Genomic DNA, 20,459 nt, shown 5'->3' with positions numbered 1-20,459 from the left:
CGCAGTTGGTATGCTGTGAAAACTATGTGCTACCTAAACTTGTATTTAATTACCTGAAGAGTCGATTCTTCTTGGATCCTCAAATAGCACCACCAAAGTCTATGCAGTTATAGGGAAACTGCAAAAACCAATGTCAGCACCAAAATAAGGCATACTAGGCAAGATGAGGAGTGAGGTAGTTTGTCATTGCTTTCCTCACTGGACCAGAAGGTGCTACTGCAGCATGACTGATCCTATGAGCAACACCTTTCATAACACTCAGACACTAGTTGTGCTCCAAATGTCATTACTCAGTACCACCCATACCCCAGTAGCTTCCATACTGTCGCAGCCGTGGATGACAGTGGGACTTCGGTGGAAGCTACACTTTGCCTGTGCCAAGAGATGGGTACAAAAATACTGCATCCATCAAGAAATGACAACAGCCGGTTTTTCATTCCATCCTTCATTATATTTTTACACATTTTTAGCATCTATTATGTAAATAACTTTAATCCCTTTTTTTCCACTCAAACGAGTTAAAACATGTTTGACTATTATTACTCCATCTAATGATGGAGATATGTATGTACTGAATAGGAGGACATACTAAATTTCCCTGTGTAAAGTGAAAACCGTCAATACAGAGTGATTCTAATATCTTGTAAAAAACCGTCCAACAAAGATATGGAAACAGGAGATACGATTTTTTCCGACATGAGGGAATTTTATGTTGTGTAGCCGCGGGTACCACTTCTAAAGATGAGAGGAAAATATTAAAACGTGTTATAAAAAAAAAAAAAAAAACACGAGAGAACAAATATGAAAAACATTTCCACTGAGGCTTACAGAATAACAACAGTGCACTGAAAGGTGTGAAAAACATCAGACAACAAATATGAAAACATTTGTACAGGAGCCCATAAAAATACTAAAGTATTATTGCAGATCACACTCTTTCTAAAACAAATGTTAGTAGAAGCCTCTTATTTCGGACCAGTCATTTTCTGGTCACACTCTTAGACAATGAATTGGAGGTTACACTCTACCACATGCGACCACCAAGAATAACTTCGGCCACCATTTTGAATCTGACAAAACTTCAACCAACTCGAGTGATCGAGTCGAAACTTGAAGGTGCGAGTTTCAACATGCACGCTTATTAAAGATGAGGATGCCAGTCCATTTTCTGACAGATTTTAATTTTGTTTTCATTCGTGCTTGTATTTTGCATTCCAGTCAAAAATTTATTCTCTGCTGAGTAGTACAGTAAAGGGTAGTGAATATTATTTTGTTGTGTGATAGCCTACATACAGATTGGGAACATAACCTAACAGTGAGAAGTTGAATAGCATAGTGATAAGACTAATTATGATACAGAAAAGGTCGTGAAATTGCTTAGGAATGAAGACAAAATTAAAATCCTTCAGGTAGTGGACAGGCATCAGCATCTTAAACAAGTAAGAGTTGGCAAATTTGATCCGACCAAACCAGTACCCAGATATTGCCACAGTGTTCTCGCATTCAAGATTGCGACCAAAGTTATTTTCTCACTCATGGTCAAAGAGTGTAACTAGAAAACAACATTTTATAACCCACTGGTACGAAATACAGTGCTTCAATTAACAGTTACACATTACATCTGCTTTATAACTATAATAAGAAGAAGAATGCAATAATATATTGATACTTTTATGGGCCCTAGTGCAAATGTTTTCATATTTATTGTTTCGTGGTTTTCACACATTGTTATTTCATAAGCCATAGTGGAGAACGTTTTCATATTTATTCTCTCGTGTTTTTCACATCTTTCAATACTCTCTTCTCATGTTCAGAAATGACAGATACAGCTTTCACTGTATCCGAACACATGACAAACTGAATGTATGTCGAAAGAAAAGTATCAAGTGTTTCCTGATTCCTGTTGGATAGTTTTTATTAGCGTATTCAACAGTACATTTTCTCGTTTAACATGTTTTCTCTCCTTGTCTCCTGTAGAAACATCTTAACAAGGTTTTAGTCTAGTGGCTATGGCCATAATTATGATACAGCCCCAATTTTTGCCTGCCTATATACAAAATAACTCTCAACCAAATTACTGCATGTTTCCTGACTACAACTGGCTCTTACTCCTAATATGCAACATTGGTTCATGTAAAATAACTGTTTACCAGGAAGCAATGTCCTACAAAAAGTAAGGGATTGCCACCATTTTTCACCAAAAAGAATGAGGCACATTCAACATTATTTACTCACCTCTTTCATGCTGAGAGCTGATATTTTGATTATCTTCTTTTCTTGAGCTTCAGAAGTTTCATTTGCATTTTGATCCTGATGGTTTTCCTTTTCTGATACAGAAACTGAATTTCTATTCAATGTTATCTTCTTTGCTGGTTTTTCTTCAGCTTCTAAATCCTCCACTTTCCTCTTATTTTCTGCCATGATATCATCTGTGATAATATCGTCTGTTTTCCCACTTATATCACCAATATCATCATCTAAGGCCTCTTCATCCTAAAATGAAAGAAGAAAAACTACTGTTCACAGAGAGCTAATATCAAATGTAAGTACAGCACTTGCAACTGCATAATTTTTTTCAATCTTCTATCCTTCTTCTATCCCCATCCTGATACTTGTGGATCATCACTGGAAGTGTTAAAAACCGGATCGATATTGATCACTAAATTCAACTAAAGTCAAGCTGCATGAACCTTCTTACTATCTGCATCTCATGAGAAGTCGCAGCAGCTTGTAGGTACGGCACAAGTAACAGATACTAACACTACGCTACAAACTTTAGTTATGATAAACAGTGCGAGCTTTCTGAAAGAGATGCGAATTTATTATTAAACTGTTCATTTTGCAGTTCTTACAGTAAACCAATGTTTACTGTAAGGTCTTGAGATTGACGCTTGTGTGGCAGCCATTCTTACCCTGCATGCATGCGACTTCTCCTCAGATGACCATAGTGTTATTGCGAGAATTCATAACAGCGAAAAATATACTCGCTATAGCGGATTGTTGTTACATCCGATTTTTTGTAAATGTCAGGAAAAACCACATACACATTAAAATTGGTATGAAATGGCAATAACTTTGTTCAAAACTGACTTTTTCTCGAATGATATCCACACTGTGGCTTACTCATTTCTTATTTTTTGAAATCCGATACAACATGAAAGTGTATGTTTAATTTCATTCTAAAAAAAAATTAGTATCACTCCAGAGGCTTCTGTGGCAAACATTTCAGTTTATTCCTCCCAATAGCGTCACCTAACCTAACCGTATATGTATCAGGAAAACATATTTCAAGCACACGTAGAGATATGGTAACCTCCTCACTATAAATTTACATGGGAATAGCCTTTCTGAAATTTAACTAGATGCGAGAAAATATAAACTATCCTCTGAAATCAGTGATGTACTCTGCCATATCTTGAGGTGTATCACTTTCTTACTTAATTTCAGTATATAACATTAAAATTAAGAGATAATTTACTTCAGCCTTTATTTCTAATAAATTAACTGCTATCGGCCATGTTATTTAAGCATTTACCATGAAAACGTGTTATCGTCTTTCATTTCGAACTTTCTTTAGAGAGCAGCAGTCACGGGTATTAACAATCGACTCAGACATCGCCTTCGAATGTCGATGAGAGACCTCGCACATAGCGAGGAAATGATACCAAAGATGATCGATTGCATGCAAATAATACCTGGGAGCATACATATCGGTAAAGGAAAAAATCGTGCATACTTAAATAATGGATGCATCAGCGATAGGGCTGCCGCTATAACCGAAGGATAATACACAGTTTAATATAGGGAATTTTGAAGGGACAGAAGAAACTTGTTATAATGGGTTCTCGTTATATGCCATACTCGCTACAGCAGACTTCTACTGTATATACAATGAACTACTACTACTTGGGATCATGAGTCAGATATTCACCACTGATCCATTGAGGCAGGTATAACACAGGTAATTCCTATTAATAATACAGACATACTTACTGCTAGCACTTCATCTTCATCCAGGATTTCTTCAGAATCAGCAACCACAAGGTCTGAGTCCATTATCAAAGAGCCTTCTGAAACAAAAACTTGTTGAGTTTAAACAAATAAGCACAATGTTCTGCTAATTTGATAAAGAAACAGAAACATTAATATATTAGATTGAAACATATTATCACATTCAACAACTAATTTTGCATTTTCAAAATGTACCTCTAACGTGATATATACCTGTACATCAGAGGCAAAGCATAGGGTATTTGTAAATATATACACTTTAGGTTAAGACTGATCACTTAGCAAGCATATTATTATTATTATTATTATTATTATTATTATTATTATTATTATACTCACAGTCACTTCAGTTCGCTCCAGCTTGGGGACTGGATGTTCTGTTCGTCTCAATACACATTTCTAGATTTTAAAAACGAACACTACCAGGTATCAAAGAAACACACAATAGTGATTTTTCAGTTTCTGGAGACATTTAGTTGCTAGAATTTTGTCCTGGAGGACTTTCTATGCATCGATAATCCTACCAACACAAGGCTGTCATTTTGGAACACCTTCAAGTATCAATGGACTGAGCCAGAAGTGAACCTGCCATTGGGCCCAATCCAAGTCACTCGGCCCAATTGCTATAGAAGATACATGCCTCTACATAGGGATGACATTAGGAAGGGATCTCGCTATCGAAAACTAGGTTTAAAGTCAAAAGTAGTGCCAACTCATAGTAAATGGGAAAAGGCTAGGATTTAAAATCCTCTGCTGGGTTGATGTAAATTGAAAATTGAGACATAGTATCCAGAGATTTGGAAACTGTGGTGTGGGTCTCCTTAACATTATTAAATTACATTTCATGTCATAATTAAAGCCACAAAATGCTGTTTCCACAGACTTTCCAGAACACAGTTACAACTGAGTAAAGGAGTATTAATAAATTGTCGTATGTACACCATCCTACTCATAACCTAACACCTGCAAAACCTTCATTAATTATGTTTAATATATTTTTAATTCTCTTTTATTAAATGCTAAGTGTATTGTAAATTTGTATAACCTCAAATACATATTATGAATACAGTTGAACCTGCTTTATACGTAACTCTGCTCTGCGTAATTCAGATTTGTACGTAATTTCCTTTAGGTCCCGGCAAAATGTAATTTAAAAGCATGTTAATTAAACCTTATTTATACGTAATCCGTTTATACATAATTCGCTGTTATACGTATTAAGTGTCAGTCAAATATAACTGAGTTTTCCGTAATTGTAATGGGCACGTGCTTTTTAAAAAGAAACTACTGTATTTGCGATGTTTCGACTTAGTCGGCGTAGGCGGAAGTAGAGTGGTCGGGTTTAGTTGCTGAAACAGAACACAAAGAGTTTCGCCGAGTGACATTGTTGACCCTCACTTACTGGCGGCTTAACAAAGGCCAACCGAGCGATTCCTCTTTGCTCTCAATCTCGAACCGAGCGATTCCTCTTTGCTAAGTGGGTGGTTTCGGTGCGGAAACAAAAGAAAATACAGTAAATTTGTTTGAATATGAGTATTTCTTTCGTGGGAACAAAAATGTCCATGTTGCCGGTATCTGGTGTTTACTGCTGAACACTCGTTTTGTCATTCAGTTGCTTTTGATTAGCCATTGAGAACAGGAAAAGTTATACCCTAGATGAAAAAGAAACATGTATACAAGAAGTGGATGCTAACGCACACCAGACAAAAACTGAAATTGCTTCAGACTTAGATATTGCTTATACCACGGAAGGTACGTAGATTTGGAGAAAGTACTTTTCACATTGTTCAAGCATAAGCGGCCCGTAACTCTACCATTTAGTGGCAACATGCTGAAGGCAAAGGCGATAGATTTAGCTAAAATGATGAGTATCACTGCTGATTTCAAGGCTTTATCAGGTGGTTGCAAGGATTTAAAGATCATAATGAAATCACAGGGAGAACAATTTGCAGTGACTCAAAAGCTGTGGACGATGTTATGGTGCAACACTGGAAAGATGAGGTTCTGCCGGGTATCGTAAGCAATTACCAGCCTCCAAACAACTACAATTGTGATGAGACCAGCCTGATCTACAATCTCCTTCCTAATAAAACATTCGCTGAAAAAGGTGACATGCCATGGAGGGAAGAAAAGTAAAATTCGTGTAACAGTCCTTCTCGCCACCAATGCAGATGGATCTGACAAAAGTTCCTCCACTTGTGATAGGAAAATCGAAGAATCCGAGGTGTTTTAACGGTGCGAAAACAAAACCTACGGAATATGAATCCAACAGAAATTCTCAGATGACTATGCTTTTAATGGAACAGTGATTGAAAAACTGGACATTAACATAAAAAAGAAACAGAAGAAGATCCTTCTTATTATGGATCGATGTGCAGCACATCCACCTCAAATCGTTCTGGAGAATGTCCGAGTGGAATTTTTCCCTCTTAACTGTACCAGTGTTCTACAACCGCTTGATTTGGGCACCATTGCAAATTTCACAGTGCATTATAGAAAAATGCTGGTTCAACATCTAATAACAATGAGTGATGCAGGAAATGAACCTCTCTCCATTAATTTGCTACAAGCAATGGACCTTATTTCGGCTGCCTGGAAGGAGGTGTCATCCTCCACAATCAGTAACTGTTTCCGCAAAGCTGGTGTCTTACTAGATGAGGCTGCCTCTAATGATGATTATGGGGACGAAGTTTGGTCTGGCAATGAGCTAACGCTACCAGAGTGTGTAAAATTTGATACTTTTGTGCATTTCGATGATAATCTGGCTGTATGTGGACAACAAATGGATGAAGAGATTATTGCTGACGTATGCCAACAACGCAGTGGTGATGGACCAGCTACAAGCAATAGTGACAGTGATGGAGATAACGACTTGAATTCTTTAACTCCTGAACTGAGTGAAGTGTTAAGTGCAGTCTGTGTGTGTAGGCGTTACATCAGTGCAAAAAGTTGTAATGAAAATGCTTTGAATTCATTACTACGTTTGCAAAAGGAGGTTTATACTTTTAATGCAAGAAAAGTGGAGCAAGCCAAACTAACTGATTTCTTTAAGGCTGGACCAAATTCAAAATAATATTTTCTGTCTTAATGTATTTATTATTTGCAAGGATTTACACATGTAGGTCTATTCCATTGGTTTTTTTAGTAAACATGTAATGTATTGTGTAAGTCTGATTTCTAAGTAATTCTGAGTTACAAGTAGTTTTTTCTCTTCCCCTTGATATACGTATAAGTCAGGTTCAACTGTACATCTAACCTGGAAATTTACTATAATGATTTATTATCCAGATACACGTAGACACATTAGGAATTTTGTAGATTTTAACATTATGGTTTGTGTATACGTAATTGAACATTCAAGTTTGATCTACTTCATTCGAGAGGCCGGTTGATCGATCGATTGTTCCTTGCATTACCAATATAAATGGTCCGTTATTGGACACTATAAATGTTCGGATGTGTTCCATTTAGTGTGTTGCAAGAACATTTCTAGAAGTCGATATTTCTAGACTGTTTGTCGAACAGTATATATGTTAAGAATTAAATAATTGAAAAGGAGGTTCAACCTATTCAATACTTAAAAGAAAGAAATGCAGTAATCACATTCCTATTTAAATGGGACCGGTTTCGACCTTAGTCCAGGTCATCATCAGCCGTAAAAACATGTACAATGTTTATGAATATTGGAGGTCAGTTTCACACTCTGATAGGCACAAAGACACGACACCACATTCTGTCATGCACAAAGTCACAACACTATCAACTAATATACGAAGATCAAAAATAACTTGAAGTCGCAGATGAATAGATTTGTACTAGAAAGCCGCCAGCTCCTGGTGATCAGCGCGGCACATTCAAGGTCATGCGCTGCGGTCGAACGCCAAAGTAGAGTAGAGAATAGGTTGAACCTCCTTTTCAATTATTTAATTTTTAACATCAATAATTTCAATACGGAACAATGAAATTTTTATCTTTAAATGAACAGTATATATATTGAGCTGACGGGCCGAGAGGCTAGAGACAGTGCAGTGTAGAGTGTGGGCTAGAGTGAATGTTACCATGAGCTGAGGATTCAGTCTTGCCTTGCGATGGTAAAGTAAATAATAAGTGTATGGCCTTGTTGATATCTGTACTTTTCAGCATCGACTGTGTGATGGTGAAGTGACTGATCAGTGCAAGGGCTTGTTGACATCTGTACTTGACAGAATCAATAGTAAATTGCTTCAGTGTGTTTCCCTTAATAGTGTAGTGTTGTGTTTGTGTATAACTGTGTGTTAAGGAAAAGACGTAGCAGCAATAAAGTGGCTTTATGCAAGGAAGTGACTGTATCTCGCGTAATATTTATTTACATCAAAATAAAATTGCACTGAGAACGAAAAATTTTCACTATTTGAGAAGTCTGTTTTTAGTTATTTTGTACAAAAATATATAGAAATGTATTAATTATTATTATTTTTATTATTATTGCCACAGTTAAATATAATAGCTAATTACCTCCACAGTGTACTACCAAGAATGTCGTACTCAATGTATATTGTATTAAGAACATTAAACATTTTTACCGTGAATTGTAAAGCCAAATTGTGAACTGTAAATGAATGAATGAATGAATGAATGAATGAATGAATAAATAAATAAATAAATAAATAAATAAATAAATAAATAAATAAATAAATAAATAAAATTTGAAAAATAAGGATTGTTTGAAGAGCCTGTTATTTCCTTCATATCGGTCCAGCAACTATTATTTTATACAACTCTTACTTCATATTACGTAGATCCCTACAACTACTTTTAGGCGTCTTGTATATCATCAACTGAAGATGACCTAAAGGAGGACGAAACACATCTCGAAATATAATAATGTCTTAAAATAAAGACAAATTTGCATTGTAAAGATGGAGTTTTTTTATAAAGGATTTAACAAGTGTGTATATATACTTACTACAATACGGGCTTTATAATGAAATTTATTTTATGTAATAATCACGAGATTGCGTGCCAAAAGTCTGGCTTCAATTCCAAACCTCCCCACAGTGTTCAATAAGAAGTGAGAACATATAACACTCATTGTGATTCACCCATTGGATAGAGAAGTTAAACCTTGAGCAGACCCTTTGGTGTTATTCGGCAGGAGTTAGCTGTGTGCCAACACATGGTTTCACCCTCTCCCTTTTTAAAAAATGCTATTTGTTCGGGGCGTCGACCTATAGAGATCTTTTGCCCCTACTTGCACCATATGATATGAACCTGTGTGTAATTAGAATTGCGGAAGAGTAGAGTGTTGAATGTGAGGAAAGGAACATTAAGGACAACACAAACACCCAGCCCCCACCCAGGGATATTAATCATTTACAATTTAAAACCCCTGACCCGGCCGGGAATCTAACCTGGGGCCGCCAGGTGACAGGCAGACCTGTTGCCCCCTACACCACGGGACCGGACTCACTCTCTACCTACCTCTACCATCATCTCATGCCCATTATCGACAAATAGAAAGACCTGCACCAGGTGAGCCGAACATGTCCTCAAGACACTCCCAGCTAAATACATAAGTAAATAAATATGTAAAATAATCACTTTATACACGAGTACATTATTTCATAAAATATTCTTTCTATAATCTTGTAATACAGATCACATCACAATTAAAAACTTTACTTAAGCATTCAGTCAGCACAGCTACTAGCAGGATGGAGGATTTGAACATGTTCATCCTAGTTCTCACTACCAAGTGAATAGGTCTACAGCAAGGGTGAACTGGGAGGTTGTGCATGCACAATGTGCCTTTGCATTGACTCATAGCCACCAAACATTACACCTGCAGATTCCAGATAGGATAAGGAGTGTAAAACCTTCCATTTGCAGCTTTACATAATGTGAAATAACAGCAATAAAATAGAGGAGCACATAAAAAGTGGAGAATATTTAACACCACAACTGTGACAGTTTGGCTCACCCCTAGAACCAAGGATGAGTCACTTTTGACCAACCTTCCTTTTTATGCGTCTTTTGATATTAACACGTTGAAGATGATGTCACTCCTTATGGAGTGACGGACTCTAACACAAAATATTGTATGTCACCCCTCATGGGGTGACACGGCAGTGTGTCCAAACCTCTCAACTTTAGGCTGTCGTCCGATACTAGCGCTACCATTCACTGTTGTATTGCATTGCTTGTTCACGTAAGGTGTTCAGAGAGGACAGCGCAGTGTCCATTCCTTTCTCAGCACGCTGTGCATTGTGCAACAGATAGTGGAATTTTTCTGGCATTTGTCACCCCATGGGGTGACATACTCAACCATCAGAATTCAATTATTAATGGCAAGAAAAATAATATGGATTGGAGCCTATTATTGCTTTATTCTTACATACTATTGTTACACAACGTCAGAAATGGTCCTTATCAGATCAATGGAGCTTTTGTTCTAAGGAAAGTTAAAATTACAAAATAAAACAACACACGACGATATACCACGCTAGTCATTGAATCTATGCCATAGTATAAATGATATAAAGGATAACAGTTTTTACAAGATTCACATCACGTGAATCAACTCATAGTGAGGATTGCATAAGAATGCTTTATCCAGGCAATGTTTACAGTATGTTGTTACTTTCTTCGCTTTCCTTGCAGCATCTCAATCTCCAGTTTGGTTAGCCGCTTTGTAGCATATGCTGCAGTATTTCCTTCTCTTCGTGTGGAATTTTCAGCCTTTTCAGTTTTTTCCATCTCCACAAGATGGATAACACAATTGTGACGAGGTGTTTCTACTTCATTCGACAAGCACATCAGTTCAAGAGCACATTTCTCCTTGAAGGTAGTGATGGATATTTTCTGCAGCTTTGGCACTGTTTTGATCATTTCTGTATGCAATCCATGAATTCACCAAACTCGTTCCAATTAGTAGTTCTGTCACTACCTTGTGATATAACCTGACAGTTTTCCGAACAGATGTATTATAGGACAATAGCTGATCAGATACATCAGCACCAGGCTTTGCTTTGTTATATTCAATAACTACGGATGGTTTGAAAATTTCCATGTTACTCTTATCATGTTTTCCTGAAGATACGAATTCTAACTGGTGCTTGGTTGAGAGCATATAAACCTCTCTCTTGTCCATCCATTTCAATGCTAGGATACCATTCTGTGATTCCTTAGCAACCATTTCTCCTTTATTGACTCTTCCTTTTAAGCCTGACGGAAGCCCAACTCTATTCTTCCGCAAGGTACCAACCAGGTGAGTGTGTCTAGCTAGGAGTTTACTCGCCATATCAACAGACGTGTAGAAATTGTCTGCGAAAAAAGTTGATCCACTGTCTAAATAAGGATCCATAAGTTCCATCACAGCAGCTGTAGCATGTGGTAGTTCAGGGTTAGCAGTTGTCTCTATGCCGTAGTACACTTTTGTGGTGTAGGTATAGCCCCTGTATTACATACTTTGAATAGCTTCACCCCATACTTATAAGCCTTTTTTGCTATAAACTGGCAAAATAATAGTCTTCCCCTGAAGGGGATCATAGATTCGTCAATGACTAATGTTTCTTGTGGCTCATTTAATTCTTTGAAATTCTTATTGAGCTTTAGAACAAGAGGTGCGATTTTATATAACCTGCCTTGACCTCGGTTCGCTTCACTGTTGAAATGCCAGAAACACAAAATCAGTAAGGTCCTGCTTCATTACATGACCCCCAACATAATTTTTATACAGTCTGTTCTTTCTTGACCAATAATTATGTAGTTTGGGAAACTGTGCTATCCAGATCAATAAGCCTAAGAACTTTTTCATGTCATGTCAGCACAACTGATATCAGTCCACTGAGTGAATCTATTCTGCCTACTCAAACATTTCCCTTGCAACACAGTCCTTGCATTTTCATCATATTGATAATATCGTCAGTAACTATAGCACGAAAGAAATCAACTGGTTGAGATTTAGCACTCGGAGGAATTATTAAACCGGGGCTATTTGTGAATAAAAAATGTTTCTGCAAATCTGAGAATATTCCCCAGTAATTCTCACTGGTTGGTGATATGGTTGAATCATCGCACGATGCAGCACCGGAATCTTTGCTAGTGTCCTCACTACACAAACTACTGTCCAATTCTGACTCTAAAAAGGTGGTATCACATTGCAAATCTGAAATGTCAACATCACTTGATTCATCACTCAAACCCTTTTCAAGTTGTTCCCCTATCTCTCTATCGGTAATCATGGCTCACTCGACACAGAAACACATATAACATGAATTAAATTCTTGTCATAAAACTGTAAATTACAAGGAACTCGTTGAAAGGCGCGTAAACCAACAGCTAACAACACAGAGCACAGCGTTCCACAACAACAAAGGTAAAAACGCACGCTTTCTCTGTTGCAATGTTAACCTAATAACCATATGTCACCCCAATAGGGGGACACAAAAATTGTAACTTTGAACATAAATTATGTCTTTGATTATCATCTACGAATGAAATTACGCACATCCGTAGCGCACAACAACCTGAAATATGTATATCTCATTTCTAGAGTTCGTGGTTTATAGCATTTAAAAATCAGACATTTAGCGTTTTGATTTTCAAATTTAGCGTTTTGTAGCATCTATACTTCTGACATTTAGCGTTTTATAGCAAATTAGTTAAAAGTAGGCATAATTTGCGAAATTGCACACAACAGTTGGGAGTAAAATCACACTGTTTAATCACAAATTGCTCGTCGTGCAGTTTTCAATACACTATGGAAAATAAGACAAATTAGCATAAAATTACAAGAAATATAAACACACACATGAAAATGAATATTTACAAATTTACAAACACAATTTCAAAGTGAAAAATACTATTCTAAACGTATTCATATATCACAGTACAGCAGACCTACAAGGAAGAGGAATTTCAATGATGGTTGAAGTACAACATGCCAATTGTTTGAATGGTGTCCTCCTTCATTCGAGTCCGCCAATCAGTAACAATCATGTTGTACTTGCTAAAAAAACGCTCTACATCGACGCTGTTCGTAGGGGCCCAAACGCACTGCAGTGCTGCCGAGGCAAAGGAAGGAAACTTTAACTTAAGTGCCATCAACATTTGAAGAGTGTCAGTGGTTTTGTCCATTCTAATGTTCTGCAGCATCTGTTGGTGATATGCCTCGCAACCCTCGACAAACTGATCAACAGTGACACTTCTAAAAAATGGCAACTTATGCTTCAACGACACAAGTGATTTGGGTTCCAGAGCACTGTTTTGCCCTGCAACTGCAGGATTAAATAAATTGCACACTTCCTGAAAAAACACATTAGTATTATCACTGACGCCCATGTGCTTCGAGAGCTTAGTTATGCATTTAAGCATACACTGCTTAAACTGCACTCTAATTTCTTCTTTCTTCGTACTGTTTCTGAAATTCTCCAGCAGGTTACTTGTTTCCATCGGAAACCATCCGTCAGCACACCTCTTCAATTCTGCACAAATCATTCCACAGCTTGTGAGCATACGGGTAAGATGATCCCTCCAGTACTGTGAGTGCTGCATTAATTTTTACAGATATCTGTGAAACAAACTTTATCTGAACTTTCAGCAACGGAAGCATATCCTGATCTGTAAACATTTCCAACACTGAATGGCCACTGCTATTTAGGGAATTCTCATCAAGAGAGCTAAAGAACTCTACCAGGGGTGTGAAGTACTTGTCAAGATACTGGACTGAGCGAAACCAAGAGTTCCATCGGGTGATGACAGGAGCTGGGAACAACAGTGCACTCAAATCGGGGAAATTATCTTGCAAAAAATTTAGATAGGAGTTCTTCAACTTCCTACAGTGGAGAAAAGCCATCTTAAGTTTTGAAACTAAATTGTTCAACTGTGACAGTTCCTTGAGAATAACATCCCCCACAAGATGCAACTTATGTGCAAAGCACTGGAAGTGAAGAAGATGGTCCCCAATAATCGTCTGTAATGCCTGGAAACATGTACCCATGTATCTGGCAGAGTCTGACACTAAACCCAGCACGTTTTCATAATCAATATTATAGTCTTTCAGAGCATCAATGATGGCTCGGCTGCATGATGTGCCGTTAGCGGTATCCAAAAATGAACAGCTTGCCAAATAAACTTGTTGTTCAGCAGTTGGCGTGATCGTTCTGAATAGAACAGCAAAGACACATCTTCCTCGGCTGTCCGACGTCTTGTCCGCGATTACTACAATGGGCTTCCCGTCCAATGCAGCATTCACCTCTGCCTTTGCTGAATCTCCGCAACGTGGAACATAATCTCTGCTAAGGGTACTGACTTGAGGCAGATCTCCTGATCCTGGGACGTACCTATACGGTCAATAACATTTCGTTAAACATGCTAATAATAATAATAATAATAATAATAATAATAATAATAATGTTTAGAAGTAAGGACAAATACTTAAAGATTTGGTGTAGTGCTGCCCCAGCGAATCACTGTATGAGTTTTAAAGCTTTTCCCTATAAACTTCCATTTATGTACATGGAAACAAGCTATTATTTTACATCCTAGATGGTCTATTAAATTGCAACATTTTAAAATAATGTCCGTCCACGTTTGTTTGGTTTTTTGGTTCAAAATTTGAATAACCTAACCTAAAATTCCATGTGAAATCGTCATATTCGAAAACGTGCATCTACGTGGTTTTTGGTACAAAGTTTACCTAACCTAAAATTTAACAAGGCCGTATAGCAACAGTAATACTTAAAAACAACCATCCACGTGGTTCTCTTTGGAGGGGGGGTGAGGAATATAGGCTAGTTTATGAATATTGCACAGTCAGGTAGGCTATACCACTCAAGATGGTGTAAATGTATTAACACAAATATAAATAATGCCCAAAAATATGTCTGAAATAGACACTTACTTTTCAAGGTAGTCTCGGAAAGCAGGATGGTCCAGCTTGTGGATGGGGATATTAGTCTGCAGGCACATCTTCACAGTATCCTCGATGAACGTTTGTTTCTCGGTTTTTGCTCGTTTTGCCTTTGCATCCATTTCTACTATTGTGGCTTGCCGCTTGACGCCACGCTGTTCACATGCTGGTTGAGATAAAAATCGCTCCTTTAGTAGCACATGGTTTTTGCTCTTGCAGTGTTTATCCAAAACATCTTTCTTCTTCCATTCAAGCCTTTGATTGCAAAGTCGGCACATCAGTATATCTGTATCGCTTATATAAAAATGTTCCGATTTGTAACTCTCGGCACGCTGTTTTATCGTCACTTTGTTTCTATCCATGGCTAACAGACAATAACTCGCTACCGTACTTTAAAACAGAACTACTCAGCACCTATGTCGAGAATAACCAACCTTGTAAATTCAACATCAAAACTGAAAAATCACGTTATTTCTCTGAATCTGTCACATGCCACTATCGCCTGTCTAACAGGAAAGAACTTCACTGACCATAGCCAATCCATTTCTAAGCTCTTCGCTCCCATGGCACCACCGATGTACAGTATACTTAATGCTTCCAGTTCTCCAATTTTCAAAGCCCCCGTGTCAGTGCACGCCACAATATGTTTCAGTATTTTGTCAGTGATCATCAGTTACCAAGCACTGATGCAAGTCGCATTCACATAGTGTTTTACATGATGAGTAGAGCCATAGAAATCTTTAACACATTATGGTATGAATGTCTGTCAACTGTGGCATCCTCACTACACCAACTACCCAGGTCATTCCATCTGAATATAAAATAGTATCTGTGGCAATATCTCACGTTGATGTATTTCTTCATCAGTCATAATAAACAGCCTTGTCACTATCACAACTTGCTAGAAAAGTTGCATATTGATACTATACTTCACCAAGCAATGAAAGCAATGAGGAACTTTTGTGTAAACACTCGGCGTATTCAAAGGCGAATAATTTAACTGATATCAGAGGCTGCTTTTCCTCCTGCACTGCTGGTGTGCATAGTTGCTCGGTTGTGACACAGAGTGTGATTGTTGAGAAAGCAGGAAAAATGAAAAGACACATAAAACGCAAAGTTGCACGAATGGATATACTGTATCGCTATCATGGATGGGTTAAATCTGACCAAGCAACAGTTCTAGGTATATGTAGATTTTTCTCTTAATGAGTTGTCCCCAGAAAAACTGCATAACCTCTGGAGGTGCTATCTGGGGATCCTGGGCTGAAAACCATACAGACAGACAGTTTATTATAATTATTGATGAAAAGTCACAAAAATTCAAGATCCCAAGTAATATAAATACAACAATATAAACAAAAGAATTAGCAAACGTTCCACTAGTGAACAGCCGCGGTTCCAGTGTTAAGAGAGATTATTTGTAAAACGATGCATTTTCTTAATAGTAATAGTGGAAACAGGTATTGCTGCCTGCATCAGTCAATTTGAACCAAGTGCACAGCCGTGTTGAAATTTGGTTAGTAGATAGCTAAACTGTGCACCTAGTCTGCTATCAGCTGTCATGAAACATCTTCAGAGAGTTCTCTACAGCAGCTTTGGATGAGATCTACGTGTTCACCTTGCAAAGTAACAAAATATATGTTTATCTCCATTGATTTAATGTTCCAATTCTGTGTTTAGGACTCTTTCTTTTGGGCTTCTTCTCAGAACATCGTACTTGAACATCAGCCTTACGGTCATCATACGTTGCAGATGTTTGAGAAGACGTGTCTATCCGGTGTTTTCTTTGCGTTCCGAGGCTCGTTTTGTAGTTGAAAGCTATCGATATAACCCTTCAGTTGACTTGCTAAGCCTAACACTGCTGGGGATTTTCTGTCGGGGGTATTCTCCCTTAGCCTTTGGCAGTCCCCTACCTCACTGCAAGGCAGCAGCTGATGAATTTATGTGTCATTTCCTACACAAGGGTCTCATCAAACCTTCTAGGGGAAAACTCCTCCACCCGTAGCTGTTGGTCTTCCCCTAGTTTGTCGGGTTTGGTGTCGGCCGCCCAACCCTCGGCCAGACAGTCGCAGGTAGTACCGTCTACTGTCGGATACGGTATCAGGATCACTCCTGACCTGACCTGTCTCATGGTTTGAAAATATTTGAGAAAATACTTGAAAAAAGGCTAAGGAAAATAATAGAACCACAACTACAGGAAGAACAATATGGATTCAGAGAACACCGATCAACTACCGATCTCATATTTGCACTTAGAATACTGTTAGAAAAGTATTGGGAGAAGGGCAAAGACTTAACACTAGTGTTTTTGGATCTCGAAAAAGCATTTGATAGTGTTCCAAGGAAGACTATATGGGAATGTTTAAGAAACAAGAATGTACCCAAAGGGCTTATCCAGAAAGTTAAAATGCTTTACGAAGACTGCTGCAGTTGCGTACAGATAGGAAACGGTAATTCCGATTGGTTCCAAACCACTAAAGGAGTGCAACACGGCAGTACCCTTTCACCATTACTTTTTATCACTGTCATGGATGAGGTCATGAAAGAAATTAAGCAGAACAATATGGACATCAATGCATTTGCATTTGCATATGATGTAGTAATTTGGGGAAATACAGAGAAGGAAGTCCAAGAGAGGCTGAACACCTGGAATGAACATTTGAAAGCACATGGATTAACAATAAATAAATCTAAAACTGTTACTATGTCTGTCAACAGGCAGAAGAAGAAAGGAAAAATAATGCTGGAAGGTACACAGCTGGAAACAGTAGACCAATATAAATATCTTGGGTGCATCATTTCAAGTGATAACAGAATACAGCACGAGATTAACAACAGCATTAAAAAATCAGCTCAGTTTTACCATCAAGTTCGGAACCTCCTCTGGAACGAACAAGATCAAAGCAGATTCTATTCCAATCATACTTCACCCCCATAATAACATATGGCCTAGAAACCTGCACAACAATCCAACAAGTGGATAGCAAACTACAAGCCGCAGAAATGAAGTTCCTACGAACTATGGTACAGAAGACAAAAAGGGACAGGGTAAGGAATGAAAGAATAAGGGGGGAAGCTGGTGTGTACCCATCCCTGAATGAAAAAGTGACAAGGGCCCGTTTGAAATGGTTTGGCCATGTCAAACGAATGGACGATGGAAGGACAGCAAAACAATGGCTACACACAGTCGCGGCCAGAAAACGACCGGTAGGAAGACCTAGGAAGAGGTGGCTGGACCAAGTGAAAGAGGACATAGGAACAAGAGGAATCAGCTGGGATGTCGTCTTGAGAGAAGAGTGGTACATGGACAGACAGAAGTGGAGACTGCTCGTAAACCACACCCGGGCAACTGGAGTGGAAAACTGATGATGATGATCTCCATTGATGAGAAAGATGAAATGCACAAAAGATTATTATATCTGTTCAATTCACTTTCAATTTGCTTTACGTCACAGACTCAGATCAGTCATATGACAACAATTGGATAGGAAAGGGCTAGGAGTCAAAAGGAAGCAGTGTGGCCCTAATTTAAGTACGGCACCAGCATTTGCCTGGTGTGAAAATGGGAAAACATGGAAAACCATCTACAGGGCTGTCTACAGTGAGGTTAGAAACCACTATTTCCCGGATGCAAACTCACAGTTGTGCAACCTACCGAGCACGATAGCTGCAGTCGCTTAAGTGTGGCCAGTATCCAGTATTACACGTTATAATTCTCATGTTAGGTCCGTATTGAAATGTACGTAAATACAAAGTATGTTACAAGTGTTATTATATTTTTTTTAATATCCACCTATTCAATACAAAGGGATCTTTTTTAGAAAGTATATATTATTACAAAATTTTAAACTTGTTGGGGGTAGAGCAATAAACAGCTCAATCTTTATAATGAAACAGAAATGTGCCTCCTTGAATACTCCTCTTAGAGGATAAGAAAAAGCAAAGCTGATAGACTGTTACAGATGCCAATTTCGTATGTTGTGATAAGACAACAGCCCTCTTAAGTGGCTGTTCAGCTGCCTATAGTCTATTTAACTGGCTGAAGGAATAATAATAATAATCGTATTTACTTTACGTCCCACTAACTACTTTTTAAGGTCTTCGGAGACGCCGAGGTGCCAGAATTTAGTCCTGCAGGAGTTCTTTTACGTGCCAGTAAATCTACCGACACGGAGCTGTCGTATTTGAGCACCTTCAAATACCACCAGACTGAGCCAGGATCGAACCTGCCAAATTGGGGTTAGAAAGCCAGCGCCTTAACCGTCTGAGCCACTCAGCCCGGCACTGGCTGAAGGAGTGAAAGTAGAATGCGTTACTATAAGATAACAGTCTTCCTTAAGTAGTTGTGGGAGCAAGGAAGATAAATACGTCTATAGACAACCAAATGTTTTTATAGACATATTGGCAGCCCTTAAGATGGTTTTCCGTGGTTTCCCATTTTCACACCAGGTAAATGCCGGGGCTGTACCTTAATTAAGGCCACGGCCGCTTCCTTCCAGTTCCTAGGCCTTTCGTCTCCCATCGTCGTCATAAGACCTATCTGTGTCGGTGCAACGTAAAGCAAATAGCAGTTGTGCAACCCTAACCGTGCGGTCAACTCGCTCGGTACATCTGTTTATTTTAAGGCCTAAAATTGTACTGGATATTTATATGCAGATTCATAATAATGAATGTAATCATACCTCCTTGTAGAGACATGTGCAGTCTTTCCATCAAATCAGTCTTATTTCCAACAGTACTAAGACCCCGAGCCTTCAACTCCTTCTTCAGCTCTGCAACCTACAATATAAAGAAGTCACAACGTTAATGATGTCAAACATCAAGAAACCCCTATGTATTACTTGCAAAGCATAATGGTACCTCCTAAAAAAAAAAAAACATTTTTAAAAATGTTAAAAGAGATGAGAATTAAAATGACCAACAGACTTATCGAGTAAATGGGCAATTTTACAAGAAGTAGTACCACATACTGCGAGAAGAAAATAAAACAGTACTGCCAGTCCCTTGGACAGGAATAACTGCTAATCTACAACCAAATGTGTACAGAATAACAGGTACAAAATGTGTTCAAATTTGTTAACATTTTAATTGAAATATTCTATATACAATATTGTAAATGCTGCATGTAGTACATGTCAAGATATTATACATACTTTACCTTTTACAACACTAATCTATTAATTACATAGCCCAACTGTGCTTAATTCTTACCAAAAAAAAAAGTGTGTGTGACACACACCCCAACAATGATTAACAACATTTTCTTCACAATTTAACAGTGAATTTACACTCACTGATATATCACAGAAGCACTGACATACTGTCGTATCAGTTGCATTGCTGCAAGGGCATCTTGCTGAATGGTATATGATTCATTGCCTTCATCGCCTCTGTTGTCAGTTGTACCATCAGTATGATTTTCTATGATTTCATCTAATTCAAGAATTTCTGAAGCAAGTTTAACACTAATTCTTAACAAACAGACACTTCAGTACTCTAAAGACAATATGAAACTGACTATACTCCGTCCACAGAGCTTGCAAAGTAGGTCCGCGCA

General features: G+C 38.1%; 2 protein-coding genes across 7 annotated transcripts in view; both read right to left on the bottom strand.

Annotated features, from left to right (window-relative positions):
• LOC137501180 (putative serine protease F56F10.1) overlaps window positions 1–20,459 on the bottom strand; it is a 519,998-nt gene that overhangs the window by 237,124 nt on the left and 262,415 nt on the right. The window lies entirely within an intron of this gene.
• LOC136876101 (SAP domain-containing ribonucleoprotein) overlaps window positions 1–20,459 on the bottom strand; it is a 90,906-nt gene that overhangs the window by 28,961 nt on the left and 41,486 nt on the right. For 2 of the 6 annotated variants that reach the window (XM_067149768.2, XM_067149764.2), the window contains 3 exons: window positions 19,585–19,681; window positions 3,994–4,070; window positions 2,236–2,493 (listed from right to left, as the gene is read on the bottom strand). In XM_067149768.2, coding sequence (XP_067005869.2) covers window positions 2,236–2,493; window positions 3,994–4,070; window positions 19,585–19,681 — 432 coding nt within the window. Of the gene's footprint in view, window positions 1–2,235; window positions 2,494–3,993; window positions 4,083–19,584; window positions 19,682–20,459 lie in introns of all 6 variants that reach the window. The other 4 variants (XM_067149763.2, XM_067149766.2, XM_067149765.2 and 1 more) reach the window with 2 other exon arrangements.

The sequence above is a fragment of the Anabrus simplex genome, chromosome 6 (assembly GCF_040414725.1).
Source record: "Anabrus simplex isolate iqAnaSimp1 chromosome 6, ASM4041472v1, whole genome shotgun sequence".
In the NCBI taxonomy this organism is placed as follows: domain Eukaryota; kingdom Metazoa; phylum Arthropoda; class Insecta; order Orthoptera; family Tettigoniidae; genus Anabrus; species Anabrus simplex.
This window is presented reverse-complemented; position numbering and strand designations above follow the sequence as displayed.